We start from the raw sequence: 14,885 nt of genomic DNA on the forward strand, positions 1-14,885 counted from the left end.
CACTAGAGAAAAGCGCTATATAAATATAATTCACTTCACTTCACCATTTGTTGGTCAAGTATACGGAATATGTACTGTACTGTGCAATCTACGAATACAAGTTTCAATCAATCAATGTAGAAGCAGTGGTTCATCCTCCACATATTCATATTAAAAAAGATATGGTTGTGAATCCTCAATTATCCAAAAATAGTCATCTTTATTTGTTACCGAATCTGTTAGATTAGAAGACAAACATAACATTGCATCTAGAAGTAGTAACACATTTGATGCCAGAAGTCAGACGTGCGCTGCTATGGAAATGGAAATCAACGCGCCAAGGTATTAGTTTTGGCTGTGCATAAAAATGACCAAAATACGTTAAATATTGAACATGTTGCATATTGTTATGAACATGTCTGTTACTACATTATATATAGACTTGTAGTGTGTACCGCATTTTTCAAAGTATAAGTCGCACCTGCCGAAAATGCATATTAAAGAAGGAAAAAACATATGTAAGTCGCACTGGAGTATAAGTTGCATTTTTGGGGGAAATTTATTTGATAAAACCCAACACCAAGAAAAGACATTTGAAAGGCAATTTAAAATAAATAAAGAATAGTGAACAACAGGCTGAATAAGTGTATGTTATATGACGCATAAATAACCAACTGAGAAGGTGCCTGGTATGTTAATGTAACATATTATGGTAAGAGTCATTCAAATAACTATAACATATAGAACATGCTATACGTTTACCAAACAATCTGTCACTCCTAATTGCTAAATTCGATGAAATCTTATACGTCTAGTCTCTTACGTGAATGAGCTAAATAATATTATTTGATATTTTACGGTAATGTGTTAATAATTTCACACAAAGGTAGCTCCTGAGTATATGTCCAACCCCCCGCCAAATTATGACAATAACTGCGATTTATAGTCCGAAAAATACGGTATATAAAACGTTGAAGGGTTTTGGAAGTTGTTTTAGAGGCTTTGAAGGTAACAACCTTGACCCCCATTCCGAGCCTTTTTTTAATCATCCTTAAAAAAAAAGGACATGTGTGTTCCTGCCTCTCATAATGATTGTGAACGATAGATAAAATAAAAAAAGTGCAGTTCCCCTGTAAATAATCTGCCGGACTTTTGGCCCTCAGATGATATTAAAGAAAATGAGTAGGATTCGTCTTCCTATACGTCATTGATGGATTCAGTGAAACATGCTTGAACAAACCTAACCTAGGTGCTTTTCTCCCGTCCAAAGGCAAAACCTAGTAACTCACTTCTAGCCGATTTTGAGAAAACAAAGGAAAACCTATCTTGATGCTGTCTTACAAAGATTTACAAAGTCATCAAACGTATAGATATTTTCTTGAGCTTTCATTTTCTTGCCGATTGAGCCCTGGATTGAATCTGCTTTCATGAACGTGTGCCCTTTCTCCAGATATTTTATCACAATCTCGAGTGGGCCCCATTCTGCGTTTGCACATTGGGCAAGAGCCGTGTACAGCGTCCAGTTTTTATTTTGACATCCACAGTTATCTGCCCAAAAGAGTATTCAAGGGGAAGAATCAAGAACAATACATTTAATGAAGGTGCTTACAACATCCTGGGCCAATCTTCCAAATATCCCCTCGTGCCATAATATCACATAATCAGGTTGACCGTCGGCCCCCATTCGTGCAAATGTCTCATTAAAGACAATAAGGCGACTGACAAAGAAGCTCCGATTGGTCCCTTGAGATACTAGGTTTTTCTGTTGTATCTACACGGTTATGTGGTAGTTGCTAGGTCCTGCCATGCGCGTAACAGCTTACTTACGGAACAAATTACAATATCGCATACACTAATGTAAAGCATATCACCTAGGAACTCCAAAATTATTATCAGCTCAGTTTTGACCAAAATTTAGTTACTGGGTTTTGCCTTTGGACGGGAGCTTTACTATCCACACTCTCTGAACACCTGGATTATATTTTCAAATATACAAACAAGAAGAAAAAGAAAATGTGTTATCTTGCTTCTCTGCAATGTTGAGGATCAGACAGTCGTCATAGAAATGAGATGAGTCAGCGCGCGCACGACGAGGTGACAGGAGAACATCTGAGGCATCTTTGCAATTAAACGCAGACAGCGACAAGGGCTCTCGTTAATGTGTCGTAATCAAAGTTAATTGAGCCAAGAGAAGCAGAGCAGTTTTGTCAGGTGGCGAGTAGTCCGCCAGACAACCCCAATCTATGCTGTTTTACTGTCGTCACATGCATAATAGTTACAATTATATAATCCTTGTCTGGTATAACTAAGAAAATAACGCTAATTGGAGAGCTTTGGATTTAGCATCACATCATCTGCAGAGAGACACCCGGTCCGTTTTCATAGCGATACAGGAGAATATATTACCAGGAATCATATACTGTTTTCAAATAAAATAATCTAAACCTTGTTATGTTTCATCCATAAATTCACATAAAATAAATGTATTTTCTTCTGCTTTACCTTTGACTACCTCATCATTGGTTTCGCAACATGTTCCACATCTAAATTTTCTATGAATTAAAAGGAATTTGAATATGGTTTAGGACTGGGCGGATAAAATGATATCAATAGACACGTAATCAATAGACACAAAAAAATGCATCCGATAAAATATCGATTTATACATATAGACATTTCTCTTTATGGTTAGTAAAAAACAGAATTTTAACCTAGCAAAACAGGAAATGATCACTGATCAGTTGGAGGCACACACAAACAGCCAATTAGGTAACAGTATCAAACTCTTGCGTGTGGTTGTGCATCTCACTGTTTATTCTTTGCTTGGAGTAAGAAGAGAAATTTAAAAATTGTGCTGCAGAATGAAGAAATTGATGATTGTCTTCCGTTCCCCATTTGGGGTATACGGAAACATGTAGGAACTACTAACTGAGGCGGTATAGCTAAGTTGGTAGAGTGGCCGTGCCAGCAACTTGAGGGTTCCAGGTTACATCCCCGCTTACGCCATCCTAGTCACTGCTGTTGTGTCCTTGGGCAAGACACTTTACTCACCTGCTCCCAGTGCCACCCACACTGGTTTAAATGTAACTTAGATATTGGGTTTCACTATGTAAAAGTGCTTTGAGTCAATAGAGAAAAGTGCTATATAGCACAGGTTTATGCTAATCTTGAACAGGTTTGTGCTGAAAACAAAGTTTCGTTGTACTTGTGCAATGACAATAAAAACCTATCCTATCCTAATTCACTTCACTGAAGTGCAGGACTGTACAATAAAAATAATTAAAAATATAACAAATGTACTACATTCAAATAATAGTAATTTGGTCCAATAAAAAATATTGTAAACAATAACTACTGCATAACATAAATTATTTTACATGCTTAAATAAGAATAACATCCATCCATCCATAGTCTACCGCTCGTCCCTATCAGGTGCTATAGCTTATCTCAGCTGCACTCAGGCGGTAGGCGGGGTACACCCTTGAAAAGTCGCCACCTCATCACAGGGCCAACACAGATAGACAGACAACATTCACACTCACACACTAGGGTCAATTTAGTGTTGCCAATCAACCAATACCCAGGTGCATGTTTTTGGAGGTGGGCGGAAGCCGGTAACCTGACTCTCGCCAGATCCTTGTAGTTCGCTGAGCTCCACACAAGGATCTGGGACTTCTCAATAGGAGATGTATTTCAGAAGGCGGGACCGTGTAAAAACATCTGTGGAGAGGCGGAGCCAACGGGCCGACGGCATGGCAGGGCAGGGCACGCTGCCCTGCCCAAGAAGGCGGAGGATGCGGCGGAGCAAAGAGGCGGGGCTTTCCGCAAGCGACGCCGCCACAATTTGACCCAGGTGCGTGGCACACACACCTGCACACAGTTAACTCATCTCCTCCTGCTGTATAAAAGGGGAGAAGGAGGAGAGATCAGGAGAGGAGTTGGAGAGCCTGCAGGAGCGGATGAAGAGCGATCGGAGAGAGACGGAAAGGAGAGACGGAGCGCACGACAACGACGCGGCCGACTGAAGGAGAGCGAGGAGCGAGCAGCGGACAGAAAGGCTGAAAAGCAACCCAGCAAAAGACACAATTATTGAAAGAATAAAAGAGTCAAATCTGCTCAAAAGCATGTCCTTCCATGGTGATCTGCTGAACCCGAGCGACGACGGCTTAAGACCGTCACAACATCATTGTAAGTGATAGGATAAACCACTTGTCCGTTATCTTGAATGACGTTCTACCTCAACCACTCACATCCAAATCAAACCGTGACGCTGGGAAATCCAAAACAAAACAGCCGACATATTAGAAAAAAGTGACATTAAAAGTTCTCTGTTCATCTTTTAAATAATTAATATTCAATAGATTTGACAAAACAGTTGCAATAGCATATTCAATGCCAGCACACGACTCTTCGCTGTGTGCCGCCATTGGTGTTTGAATCAATCAAACGTCACATCTATTAATCCCGCCCGGCGATCCTGATTGATTGATTCATTATTTTTTGCTATCTTAAAGGAGTTTGCTATGCCCTCGAGCCCAGATCCTTGTGTGGAGCTCAGCGAACTACAAGGATCTGGCGAGAGTCAGGTTAGGAAGCTGGAGTACCCAGATGGAACCCACGCAGTCACGGGGATAACATGCAAACTCCACACAGACCAGATTAATTGTTATACAGCTGTAACTTCCTGGGAAACCTGCAGAAAATATTTCTCAGGTTTCTCTATGTTTACATATTCACACTATTTTGTTACACTTAATTAAGCATTTTTTACATATACATTATTTTTACACCTACATTTTAAGAGGTGTTGTCAAGTGTTAAATGTAATTTTAGAATTTTGTTTGGATTGAGTGAGTGTTTTCCATACTTGTGTTGACATTTCCTTTCATTTCAACCTACTCAGTGGTGTAGTGCAGTGTTTTTCAACCACTGTGCCGCGGCACATTTGTGGGCCGTGAGATACAGTCTGGTGTGCCGTGGGAGATTATCTAATATCGCACTGACGTGTGGGCGCCAAACTGTGTTTATAAGGAAGCGCATCTGTCAACGTGATGCTGCTGCCAACGGAATAGCCCCACTTCTGTCGTGGGTCTTTTGTAATTTATCGTCGTCGGAGATCATTTCCGCAGTGTGGGAATATTTTGATCATATATCGGAAAAAAATGTATTTGTGTTAATTTCTTCGTCGTTTCATCTTGTTCTCTCAACGTTTCCAGCATTGTCCCAGCCACACAACCATTCGATTAGTAACATAAAAAAACATCAACAACCAATTTCTTCAATAGCTCAGTTGGTAGAGTGGAGGACTGTAGTTGTTAATGCTGAGTTCCTTAGGGAACTTGTTCAAATCCAGCTCAAACCCATTACCTTTTTACCATGAATTGATTAACGTGGACCAAGTTGAAAAACTTTTTGGGTTGTTACCATTTAGTGGTCAATTATACGGAATTTGTACTGTACTGTACTGTGCAATCTACTAATAAAAGTTTCAATCAATCAACAGTGCCTATTCAGAGTGCATGTAAAAAAAAAAAAAAAAAATTCCCAGTCCACAAGTATCCTCATTCACAACACCTTCTGTTAGATTTCCATATTATGACACATGTGCATACCATTTAGTGGTCAATTGTAGAGAATATGTACTGAACTGTGCAATCTACTAATAAACGTTTCAATCATAAATAAATAAATAAATAAATAAATGGGTTGTACTTGTATAGCGCTTTTCTACCTTCAAGGTACTTAACGCGCTTTGACACTACTTTCACATTTTTACCCATTCACACACTGATGGAGGGAGCTGCCATGCAAGGCGCTAACCAGCACCCATCAGAGCAAGGGTGAAGTGTCTTGCTAAGGACACAACGGACGCGACGAGGTTGGTACTAGGTGGGAATTGAACCAGGGACCATCGGGTTGCACACGGCCACTCTTCCACTGCGCCACGCCGTCAATCAATCAAGCATGTTCACATTATTTATTGACTGTATCTAAAAAATATGAAATATATATTTTTATTTAAATGAAGATATGAAATAATACTAAATGAAATACAATGACTTTGTTTATATTATTGTATATACTAGGTCATAAAATCTGTGTCAGTTGAGTCGGTCCATAGGATGCCTGTAGGGATTTTTAATGTCCAGCAGATGTCAGTATTTAGTGACACAGTATCAATACAGTTTTGCAATGTGTCAAAACGATACATGCCTCATCAACCCATCACTATTGACGAAGCAATGACGCCAAATGACCAGTAGGAGGCAGCGGTACAAATCATGTGCCTACATTTAACTTAAACAAGAAGAACAGCTTTACCACTATTTGTCATTTTCAAAATATTATAAGCGCTGTCAAAGTTGAGTGTTAATGGAATATTTTTGTTGTTTAACTTTGAGGAACAAGTATGAAAAGAGTACTCTGAGACACACGTTTGAGTACAGTACAATGCAGCAGGTACTTACTTTGGTATGCTGTGGATTTGTTTGTAAACATTGATGACTTCTTCAATGCTGCGTTCAACCTTTTTCTGTCCCAAAAAGGAAAAAAAAAAAAAAAGAAGCAATGAACTTTCCAACTCGATCACGCCTCTCAATGACCCCGCCCCCGCTTTCTACGATATTTTAGGCCAGTGTTTCTCAAATGGGGATACGCGTACCCCTGGGGGTACTTGAAGGTATGCCAAGTGGTACGTGAGATTTTTTCAAAGTATTCTAAAAATAGCAACAATTCAAAAATCCTTTATAGATATATTTATTGAATAATACTTCAACAAAATCCATCCATCCATCCATTTCCTACCGCTTATTCCCTTTGGGGTGGAGGGGGGCGCTGGTGCCTATCAGCTACAATTGGGCGGAAGGCGGCGTACACCCTGGACAAGTCCCCCCCTCATCGCACGGCACTTCAACAAAATATGAATGTAATTTCATAAAATGTGAAAAAAAAAATACAACAATGCAATATTCAGTGTTGACAGTTCCATAAACATTGATGTTAAAGACTTCTTTTTTTGTGAAGAAATGTTTAGAATTAAGTTGATGAATCCAGGGCTTCACGGTGGAAGAGGGGTTAGTGCGTCTGCCTCACAATACGAAGGTCCTGCAGTCCTGGGTTCGATCCCAGGCTCGGGATCTTTCTGTGTGGAGTTTGCATGTTCTCCCCGTGAATGCGTGGGTTCCCTCCGGGTACTCCGGCTTCCTCCCACCTCCAAAAACATGCACCTGGGGATAGGTTGATTGGCAACACTAAATTGGCCCTAGTGTGTGAATGTGAGTGTGAATGTTTTCTGTCTATCTGTGTTGGCCCTGCAATGGGGTGCCGACTTGTCCAGGGTGTACGCCACCTTCCGCCTGATTGTAGCTGAGATAGGCGCCAGCGACCCCAAAAGGGAATAAGCGGTAGGAAATGGATGGATGGATGATGAATTACAATCCCCAAAGAGGGCACTTTAAGTTGATGGTTACTTCTATGTGTAGAAATCTTTATTCATACAGTAATTGAATCACTTGTTTATTTTTAACACGTTTTTAGTTATTTTTATATATTTTTTTCCATATAGTTCAAGAATATATGAGCAATATTTTGCACTGTTATACAATTTAATACATCAGACACTGATGACATAGTGCTGTATTTTACTTATTTATGTTTTTTTTCTCCCAACCAAAAATGTTTTGCTCTGATTAGGGGGTACTTGAATTAAAAAAATGTCCACAAGGGGTACATCACTGAAAAAAAGGTTGAGAACCACTGATTTAAGCAATACAATATAATGATAAAAGGCGTTGAATGATTACAGTTACATATGTGACAAGCATGCAAGAGATCCATGTTCCCTTTGAGTCAGATCTAGAATTAGCATTAGCAGCTAATCTCCGCTCGTGCTCACCTGCTCCCGTGAAGTCACACTTTCCACCCCGTCGTCTGAGTACATCTCGGCGGGGTGGCCTTCCCCAAAACACCGCAGGGGAGTCTGTACACCGTCCATTGTGAGTCCGAGAACCCCGCCTGTGGTGCTGGGAGCTACTTTGTTTGGACGGTGCTCTCACTTTCAACGCTAGTACGCCGACTTCCTGTTGAGGTTGGAGGAAGCGGAAGTGACGTTGTCCGCCTAAATATGACGAACTCGAGGGGACAAATGTTGTAAATAACATCTGTTGGGTCAAAACGTGGTCCCTTCCTAACAGGTATTTACTTACCGACAAAATCAAAGAGATATCTTTTAAAATCATTCATCGTTATTACCCTGTAAAGACTGTGATGGTTAGATAGAAGAACGACATTGATGTTACTTGCACCTTGTGTAACATGCACCCAGAGACTGTTAACCACTTGTTTTGGACTTGTGAAAACACTCCATCACTATGGCAGGGCATCTCTCGCTTCATTCTGGACAATATTCATGACAAAATGTGTGCTTTGTTTTAAAGATGTGATTTGATTCTTGTCTTCATGAAAGAAAGGAATCTATGTGTGTTAAACATGCTTGTATTATCATTAAACACCATTAACTTGTCAACAAAAATGTCTCTTTCATAAATAAATAAATATAAATTATAAATAGGAACGAGGTAGATCTCCTCGACTTGGTCAATTGAAAAGTAGCTCACCTGCTGAAAAAGTGTGAGCGCCCCTGCTCTAGAGCAGTGGTTCTCAACATTTTTTCAGTGATGTACCCCCTGTGAACGCTTTTTTAATTCAAGTACAGTGTTTCCCACAAGCATCTATTTGTGGTGGTGTGGTCGGGTGGGTGGGGGACAGGGGATGGGGGGTGGCAGCGGCGGCGGCGATGACCAAGAAGAACACGGAGTTGGAATATAATTACAACACTTTATGTGCATATTTATATACATATTTATATAATATTTACATACGTATATAATATGTAACTACACAGACAGAGTCCCATTAGTTTTATGAGCGGTCGAGCGAGGCAAAAGCCTAAAAAAACAAACAAAAAAACTTTTTTTTTAAATTACTTTTATAAAAAAAATTTTAATTTTTATTTGTGGCGGCTGTAATTCTTTCGTGGCGGGCCGCCACAAATAAATTATTTTGTGGGAAACGCTGAAATCCCCCCCTAATCAGAGCAAAGCATTTTTAGTTGAAAAAAAGACATAAAGAAGTAAAATTCATCACTATATCATCAGTTTCTGATTTATTAAATTGTATAACAGTGCAAAATATTGCTCATTTGTAGTGTTTTTTCTTGAACTATTTGGAAAAAAAGATATAAAAATAACTAAAAACTTGTTGAAAAATAAACAAGTGATTCAATTATAAATAAATATTTCTACACATAGAAGTAATCATCAACTTATTTCAAGCCTTTGTTTGATATCATTTTGATGATTATAGCTTACAGTAGGGGTGTACAAATGTTTTGAATTGAGGGCCGCATTGGAAAAAAATGTATATGTGTATATGTACATATACAGTATAGGCCAACATTTTGGACACACCTCATTTCAGTTTCTTCATTTTCATGAAAACCCTTGCAGGGGACTGACTACCTCTTGAAGCCCATCGAGATAATGCCAACAACGTGCAAAGCAGTAATCAGAGCAAAGTGTGGTTATTTTGAAGAAACTAGAATAGGACGGCGTGGCGCAGTTGGGAGAGTGGCCGTGCCAGCAACCTGAGGGTTCCTGGTTCAATCCCCACCTTCTACCAACCTCATCACGCCTGTTGTGTCCTTGAGCAAGACACTTCACCCTTGCTCCTGATGGTTCGTGGTTAGCGCCTTGCATGGCAGCTCCCTCCATCAGTGTGTGAATGTGGAAGTAGTGTCAAAGCGCTTTGAGTACCTTGAAGGTAGAAAAGCGCTATACAAGTACAACCCATTTACCATTTATTTTTGGTTTTACACTGTATGAACAAAAAATTGAAAATGAATTCTACCTTTGCAGCCTCATTATTCTATTGGCTAAGTTTCTCAATACCCGACCTGTCTTTTGTGCCTTTAAAAAAGATTTTAAACTTTACATTACAACGCTCTCTACCTCTAACAACAAAAAAGCTGTGAACACGATGATGCTGTGTTCCACATTCAAGTTATTTCATGAATCTGAATGAGCCTATGGCTTTGCATTTTGTTTATCAATCAATCAATCAATCAATGATTATTTATACAGCCCTAAATCACTAGTGTCTCAAAGGGCTGCACAAACCACAACGACATCCTCGGTAGAGCCCACATAAGGGCAAGAAAAACTCACACCCAGTGGGACGTCGGTGACAATGATGACTATGAGAAACCTTGGAGAGGACCGCATATGTGGGCATTTCAATCCATCCATCCATTTCCTACCGCACCTGTTCAAGACGTCACATTATTGGTAAGAAGTGTTTTATTTATTATTGGTTTGCTTCAGAATAAAAATGTTATTAAAAATAATAGGAGACTTATTGTACTCTAAAAATGTTGTTATCAATTAAAAATGCATGCATTTAGTTGTATTCGGTGTCAAAAAATATTATATGGCTCTCACGGAAATACATTTTAAAATCTTTGGCTCTCTCAGCCAAAAAGGTTCCCGACCCCTGGGCTAGAGTATACAAATGAGTTTATTATATATATATATATTTTTTTGTATTCTATTTTTTGTTATTTTGAATTTACAACCCCCTACTGCTGTTTTGTACTGTTTTCATAATGTTTTGTAATGTTTTATATTGTTGTTGGACTTACTGTTAGTAATTGTTGAAATTTATAAATAAATATAAAAAAGAAAATCTGTGTGTGTCGCTGTCATTTTTGCTCGGCGGTGGTGGCACATAATTGTTGCACTCACCAGAATGTATGTACGCGAATAAGAAATAGTGAAAATTATATTTTGTGGCGGGGGGAAAAATACTTCAAACGCAGGTTCCGTTCAATTAAACAAAATAACCGGATACGAGGGATTTGCCTTTCAAAATAAAACTTAAACTCTCGTTACACTTTACAACAAACACACGCCCTACTTCGCACTATCGTCCATTTGAGCACCTCATTTAGAAAATGAATACCGAACAATTGTTTTTTCCTCCAGGCTTTATGGGGATAGGTTGATTGGCAACACTAAATTGAGTGTGAATGTTGTCTGTCTATCTGCGATAAGTTGGCGACTTGTCCAGGGTGTACCCCGCCTTCCACCCGATTGTAGCTGAGATAGGCGCCTTGACCCCAAAAAGGGAATAAGCGGTAGGAAATGGATGGATGTCTGGCTTTATGTTCAATACGTGGTTTGTATAAAACAGTAACCGGAAGTGTTTGTTGTTCTTCTTTCCACTTGACAGTGGTACACCGCACCCACTGGAAGGAGGCAGTGGCAGCCTCGGAGGAAGCTGGAACGTCCTTATTTCATTTTCTCACCAAAAAACAAAAAGAGAGAAAAAGCCGGACACTGGCAATTCAAGCAAACATGGCCGCAGTAGTGTGGGGAGGGAGTCTTTCATCGCTCAGTTAGTTATTTGGAAGCTTCTCCCCCCCAACACCACCTCCTTCAATCCAACACCATGGCTAAGCAGTATGATGTCCTCTTCCGACTCCTGCTTCTCGGAGACTCTGGGGTTGGCAAAACATGTTTGTTGTGCAGATTCACCGACAACGAGTTCCACCCGTCACACATTTCAACCATTGGTAAGCTTGAAATATTTACTCTTCTTTTTTTTCTCTATATGCTCCTTTATGATGATCATGTGTGCATTTCAAGCATGTGAGGCAAATGTAAACACGTGTTGTCTTTTTCATTGTTTTAAAGGCCTACTGGAATGAGATTTTCTTATTCAAACGGGGATAGCAGGTCCATTCTATGTGTCACACTTGATCATTTCGCGATATTGCCATATTTTTGCTGAAAAGATTTGGTAGAGAACATCGACGATAAAGTTCGCAACTTTTGGTCGCTAATAATAAAGCCTGGCCTGTACCGGAAGTAGCAGACGGTGTGCGCGCGACGTCACGGGTTGTAGGGCTCCTCACATCTGCACATTGTTTATAATCATAGCCACCAGCAGCAAGAGCAATTCGGACCGAGAAAGCGACGATTTCCCCATTAATTTGAGCGAGGATGAAAGCTTTGTGGATGAGGAAAGTTAGAGTGAAGCACTAAAAAAAAACAAGAAAAGTCGACGACTCCAGGTGGCGGCAGTGGGAGCGATTCAGATGTTATTAGACACATTTACTAGGATAATTCTGGAAAATCCCTTATCTGCTTATTGTTTTAATAGTGTTTTAGTGAGATTATAAAGTCATACCTGAAAGTCAGAGGTCTGCGGTGAACGCCAGTGTCTCTGAGAGAAGCCAATGGAGGAGCCAAGATCACAGATCACAGACGGCGTGGCGCGGTTGGGAGAGTGGCCGTGCCAGCAACCTGAGGGTTCCTGGTTCAATCCCCACCTTCTACCAACCTCGTCACGTCTGTTGTGTCCTTGAGCAAGACACTTCACCCTTGCTCCTGATGGTTCGTGGTTAGGGCCTTGCATGGCAGCTCCCGCCATCAGTGTGTGAATGTGTGTGTGTATGGGTGAATGTAGAAATAGTGTCAAAGCGCTTTGAGTACCTTGAAGATAGAAAAGCGCTATACAAGTATAATCCATTTACCATTTACAGCTAACTTTTTGACAGCTGCAGGAGGAGGTTGCATAATCCACTCAAGTCTCCGATAAGAGCCGACTTAATATCACAATTGGTTGACGTGTGGTAGACAAACATGTTCGCTTGACCGCTCTGTGTTAAAGCTTCACAACAAACAATGAAACACCGGCTGGGTTTCGGTTGCTAAAGGCAGCTACAATACACCACTTTACACCAACAGCATTATTCTTTATAGTCTCCATTATTAATTGAACAAATTGCAAAAGCTTCAGCAACACAGATGTCCAAAATACTGTATAATTATGCGATGAAAAGAGACGACTTTTAGCCGTGTGTGGTGCTGGGAGAACATGTCCGCTTCAACCAATAACGTCACAAGCACGCGTCAACATGAGCGTGATCATTCCGCGACGTTTTCAACAGGATACCTCGCGGGAAATTTAAAATGGCAATTTAGTAAACTAAACCGGCCGTATTGGCATGTGTTGCAATGTTAATATTTCATCATTGATATATAAACTATCAGACTGCGTGGTCGGTAGTAGTGGCTTTCAGTAGGCCTTTAAAAGCCATTAAAAAAAAAAAAAACATTTGATACAGTATACAGTTTGCAGAAAAGGGCAAGTTTTATATTGAATACAGAGTAGGGATTAGATTCCAGTAAGCAGAGGTCTTCAACAGAGGGTGCATGACCCCTAGGAGGTCTACAGAGGTAATGTTGTGGCATTTTTGGTCGAGGAGAATTTTGTTTCTAAATCACAGGCCACACATTATTGTATGTGGCCCGCTGAAGCCTGGGAAAAATGGATTTTAACAAAAAAATGTTTGTTTTACTTAATGCAAATAATTGTTTCGAGTTTTGGCCCTGCGATGAGGTGGCGACTTGTCCAGGGTGTACACTGCCTTCCGCCCGAATGCAGCTGAGATAGGCTCCTGCGACCCCAAAAAGGACATCCATCAATCCATTTTCTACCGCTTATTCCCTTTTGGGGTTGCGGGGGGCGCTGGCGCCTATCTCAGCTACAATCGGGCGGAAGGCGGGGTACACCCTGGACAAGTCGCCACCTCATCGCAGGGCCAACACAGATAGACAGACAACATTCACACTCACATTCACACACTAGGGCCAATTTAGTGTTGCCAATCAAAAAAAGACAATCGGTAGAAAATGAATGGATGGATGGATGGTGATTTTGTGTATGACAGGAAAACAATGGTATCTTTTAAACGTTATTATTAGGGCTGGGCAACGATTAAAATTTTTAATCAAAGTTAATCGCACTATTTCTCCGATTAATCGCGATTAACTGCATTGTATACACAAAGCCCAATAATGAATTCAAAAGTAGTGTGTAGTGCACCTTTATTGGAATATTCTCCCACATGAACAAAAGCGCCAAAACATTTGTTGTGCAAACACAATTTAAATCAGTCCTTGTTAAACAGTAGCAGTTAAATAGCATATTTTATGAAAATCAACTTAAAAAATGTAAATACAAACATTTAAGCTTATTGCCACTGCCAGGGTATTTAAGTTATCCTGTTTGTTATGGAAAATAAATATAATCTACATACAAATCTCTGAGCCACAATCATAACATCTGAACAGGCAATTTCTGAGGTAACAGCAGAAACATTTTTTTTATCAGGGATCTTATGTTTAAAAAACCTATATTATAGGTAGTGGGCTGTTTTAGGGAATTTTTGATCAAATTATCCGTAGTAGCAATATTAATAATGTTGTGTTTATTCTGCGTAGTGCACTTAAAATAATTATGACCATATCTAGGAATTGATATGATGGGAATTTTCCGATTGTTTGATGTTATGAGCCAGGGAATAGAAGAACTACCCTACCCAGCATGCAACAGGAGTGACGAGCATGCGCGGTAGCCCGGTGTAGGTTGTGTGTCGCCATGACGGCATCTTGTATGTTGTGATATGCACGCTCTGAAAGCAAACGTTAAGAACTCAGCCAACACTCCTCGTCTGCATTATTGATAACTAGACAGACAACACATATGCCGCTGGATGTAGCCGGCAAAGTATTCCCATGCTAGCTAGCCGGTCTAGCAAGCATGCATCATTCAGTCCAAAACGGTCCGATCTATCCACATCCAGAATTGTCTGGCGGTCGTAAGTGATCCCGGAGTGACCACGCTGTAAGCCAGCCATGAAATTTGCAGAATTGTCCGGTATTTTTGCCAAATGCTGCATCTTTACCAAGAGCCCCTCGACGCCGGGCGACGCCATCTTGTTAAGAAAAGGCGTTAACAAAATAAAAGCATGTAAACAACATACGCAAATGTGAGTTAACTC

General features: G+C 40.2%; 2 protein-coding genes across 4 annotated transcripts in view; one reads left to right on the top strand and one right to left on the bottom strand.

The window, feature by feature from the left end:
- The window catches only part of fntb (farnesyltransferase, CAAX box, beta), a 31,143-nt gene extending 23,059 nt beyond the window's left edge, over positions 1 to 8,084 (bottom strand). The window contains exons 1-2 of one of the 2 annotated variants that reach the window (XR_009804105.1): positions 7,875 to 8,084; positions 6,448 to 6,512 (exon numbers count right to left, since the gene is read on the bottom strand). Coding sequence is in view for 1 of the 2 variants with exons in the window: in XM_061886197.1 (XP_061742181.1) it covers positions 6,448 to 6,512; positions 7,875 to 7,973 (164 nt within the window). In the remaining variant the exon portion in view is untranslated. The remainder of the gene's footprint in view (positions 1 to 6,447; positions 6,513 to 7,874) is intronic. The other variant, XM_061886197.1, reaches the window with a different exon arrangement.
- A 3,163-nt stretch (positions 8,085 to 11,247) lies between these two features.
- Positions 11,248 to 14,885, top strand: part of rab15 (RAB15, member RAS oncogene family) — a 55,018-nt gene continuing 51,380 nt past the window's right edge. For both annotated transcript variants that reach the window (XR_009804066.1, XM_061885989.1), the window contains exon 1: positions 11,248 to 11,609. Coding sequence is in view for 1 of the 2 variants with exons in the window: in XM_061885989.1 (XP_061741973.1) it covers positions 11,486 to 11,609 (124 nt within the window). In the remaining variant the exon portion in view is untranslated. The remainder of the gene's footprint in view (positions 11,610 to 14,885) is intronic.

The sequence above is a fragment of the Nerophis ophidion genome, linkage group LG24, assembly GCF_033978795.1.
Source record: "Nerophis ophidion isolate RoL-2023_Sa linkage group LG24, RoL_Noph_v1.0, whole genome shotgun sequence".
Classification (NCBI taxonomy): Eukaryota; Metazoa; Chordata; class Actinopteri; order Syngnathiformes; family Syngnathidae; genus Nerophis; species Nerophis ophidion.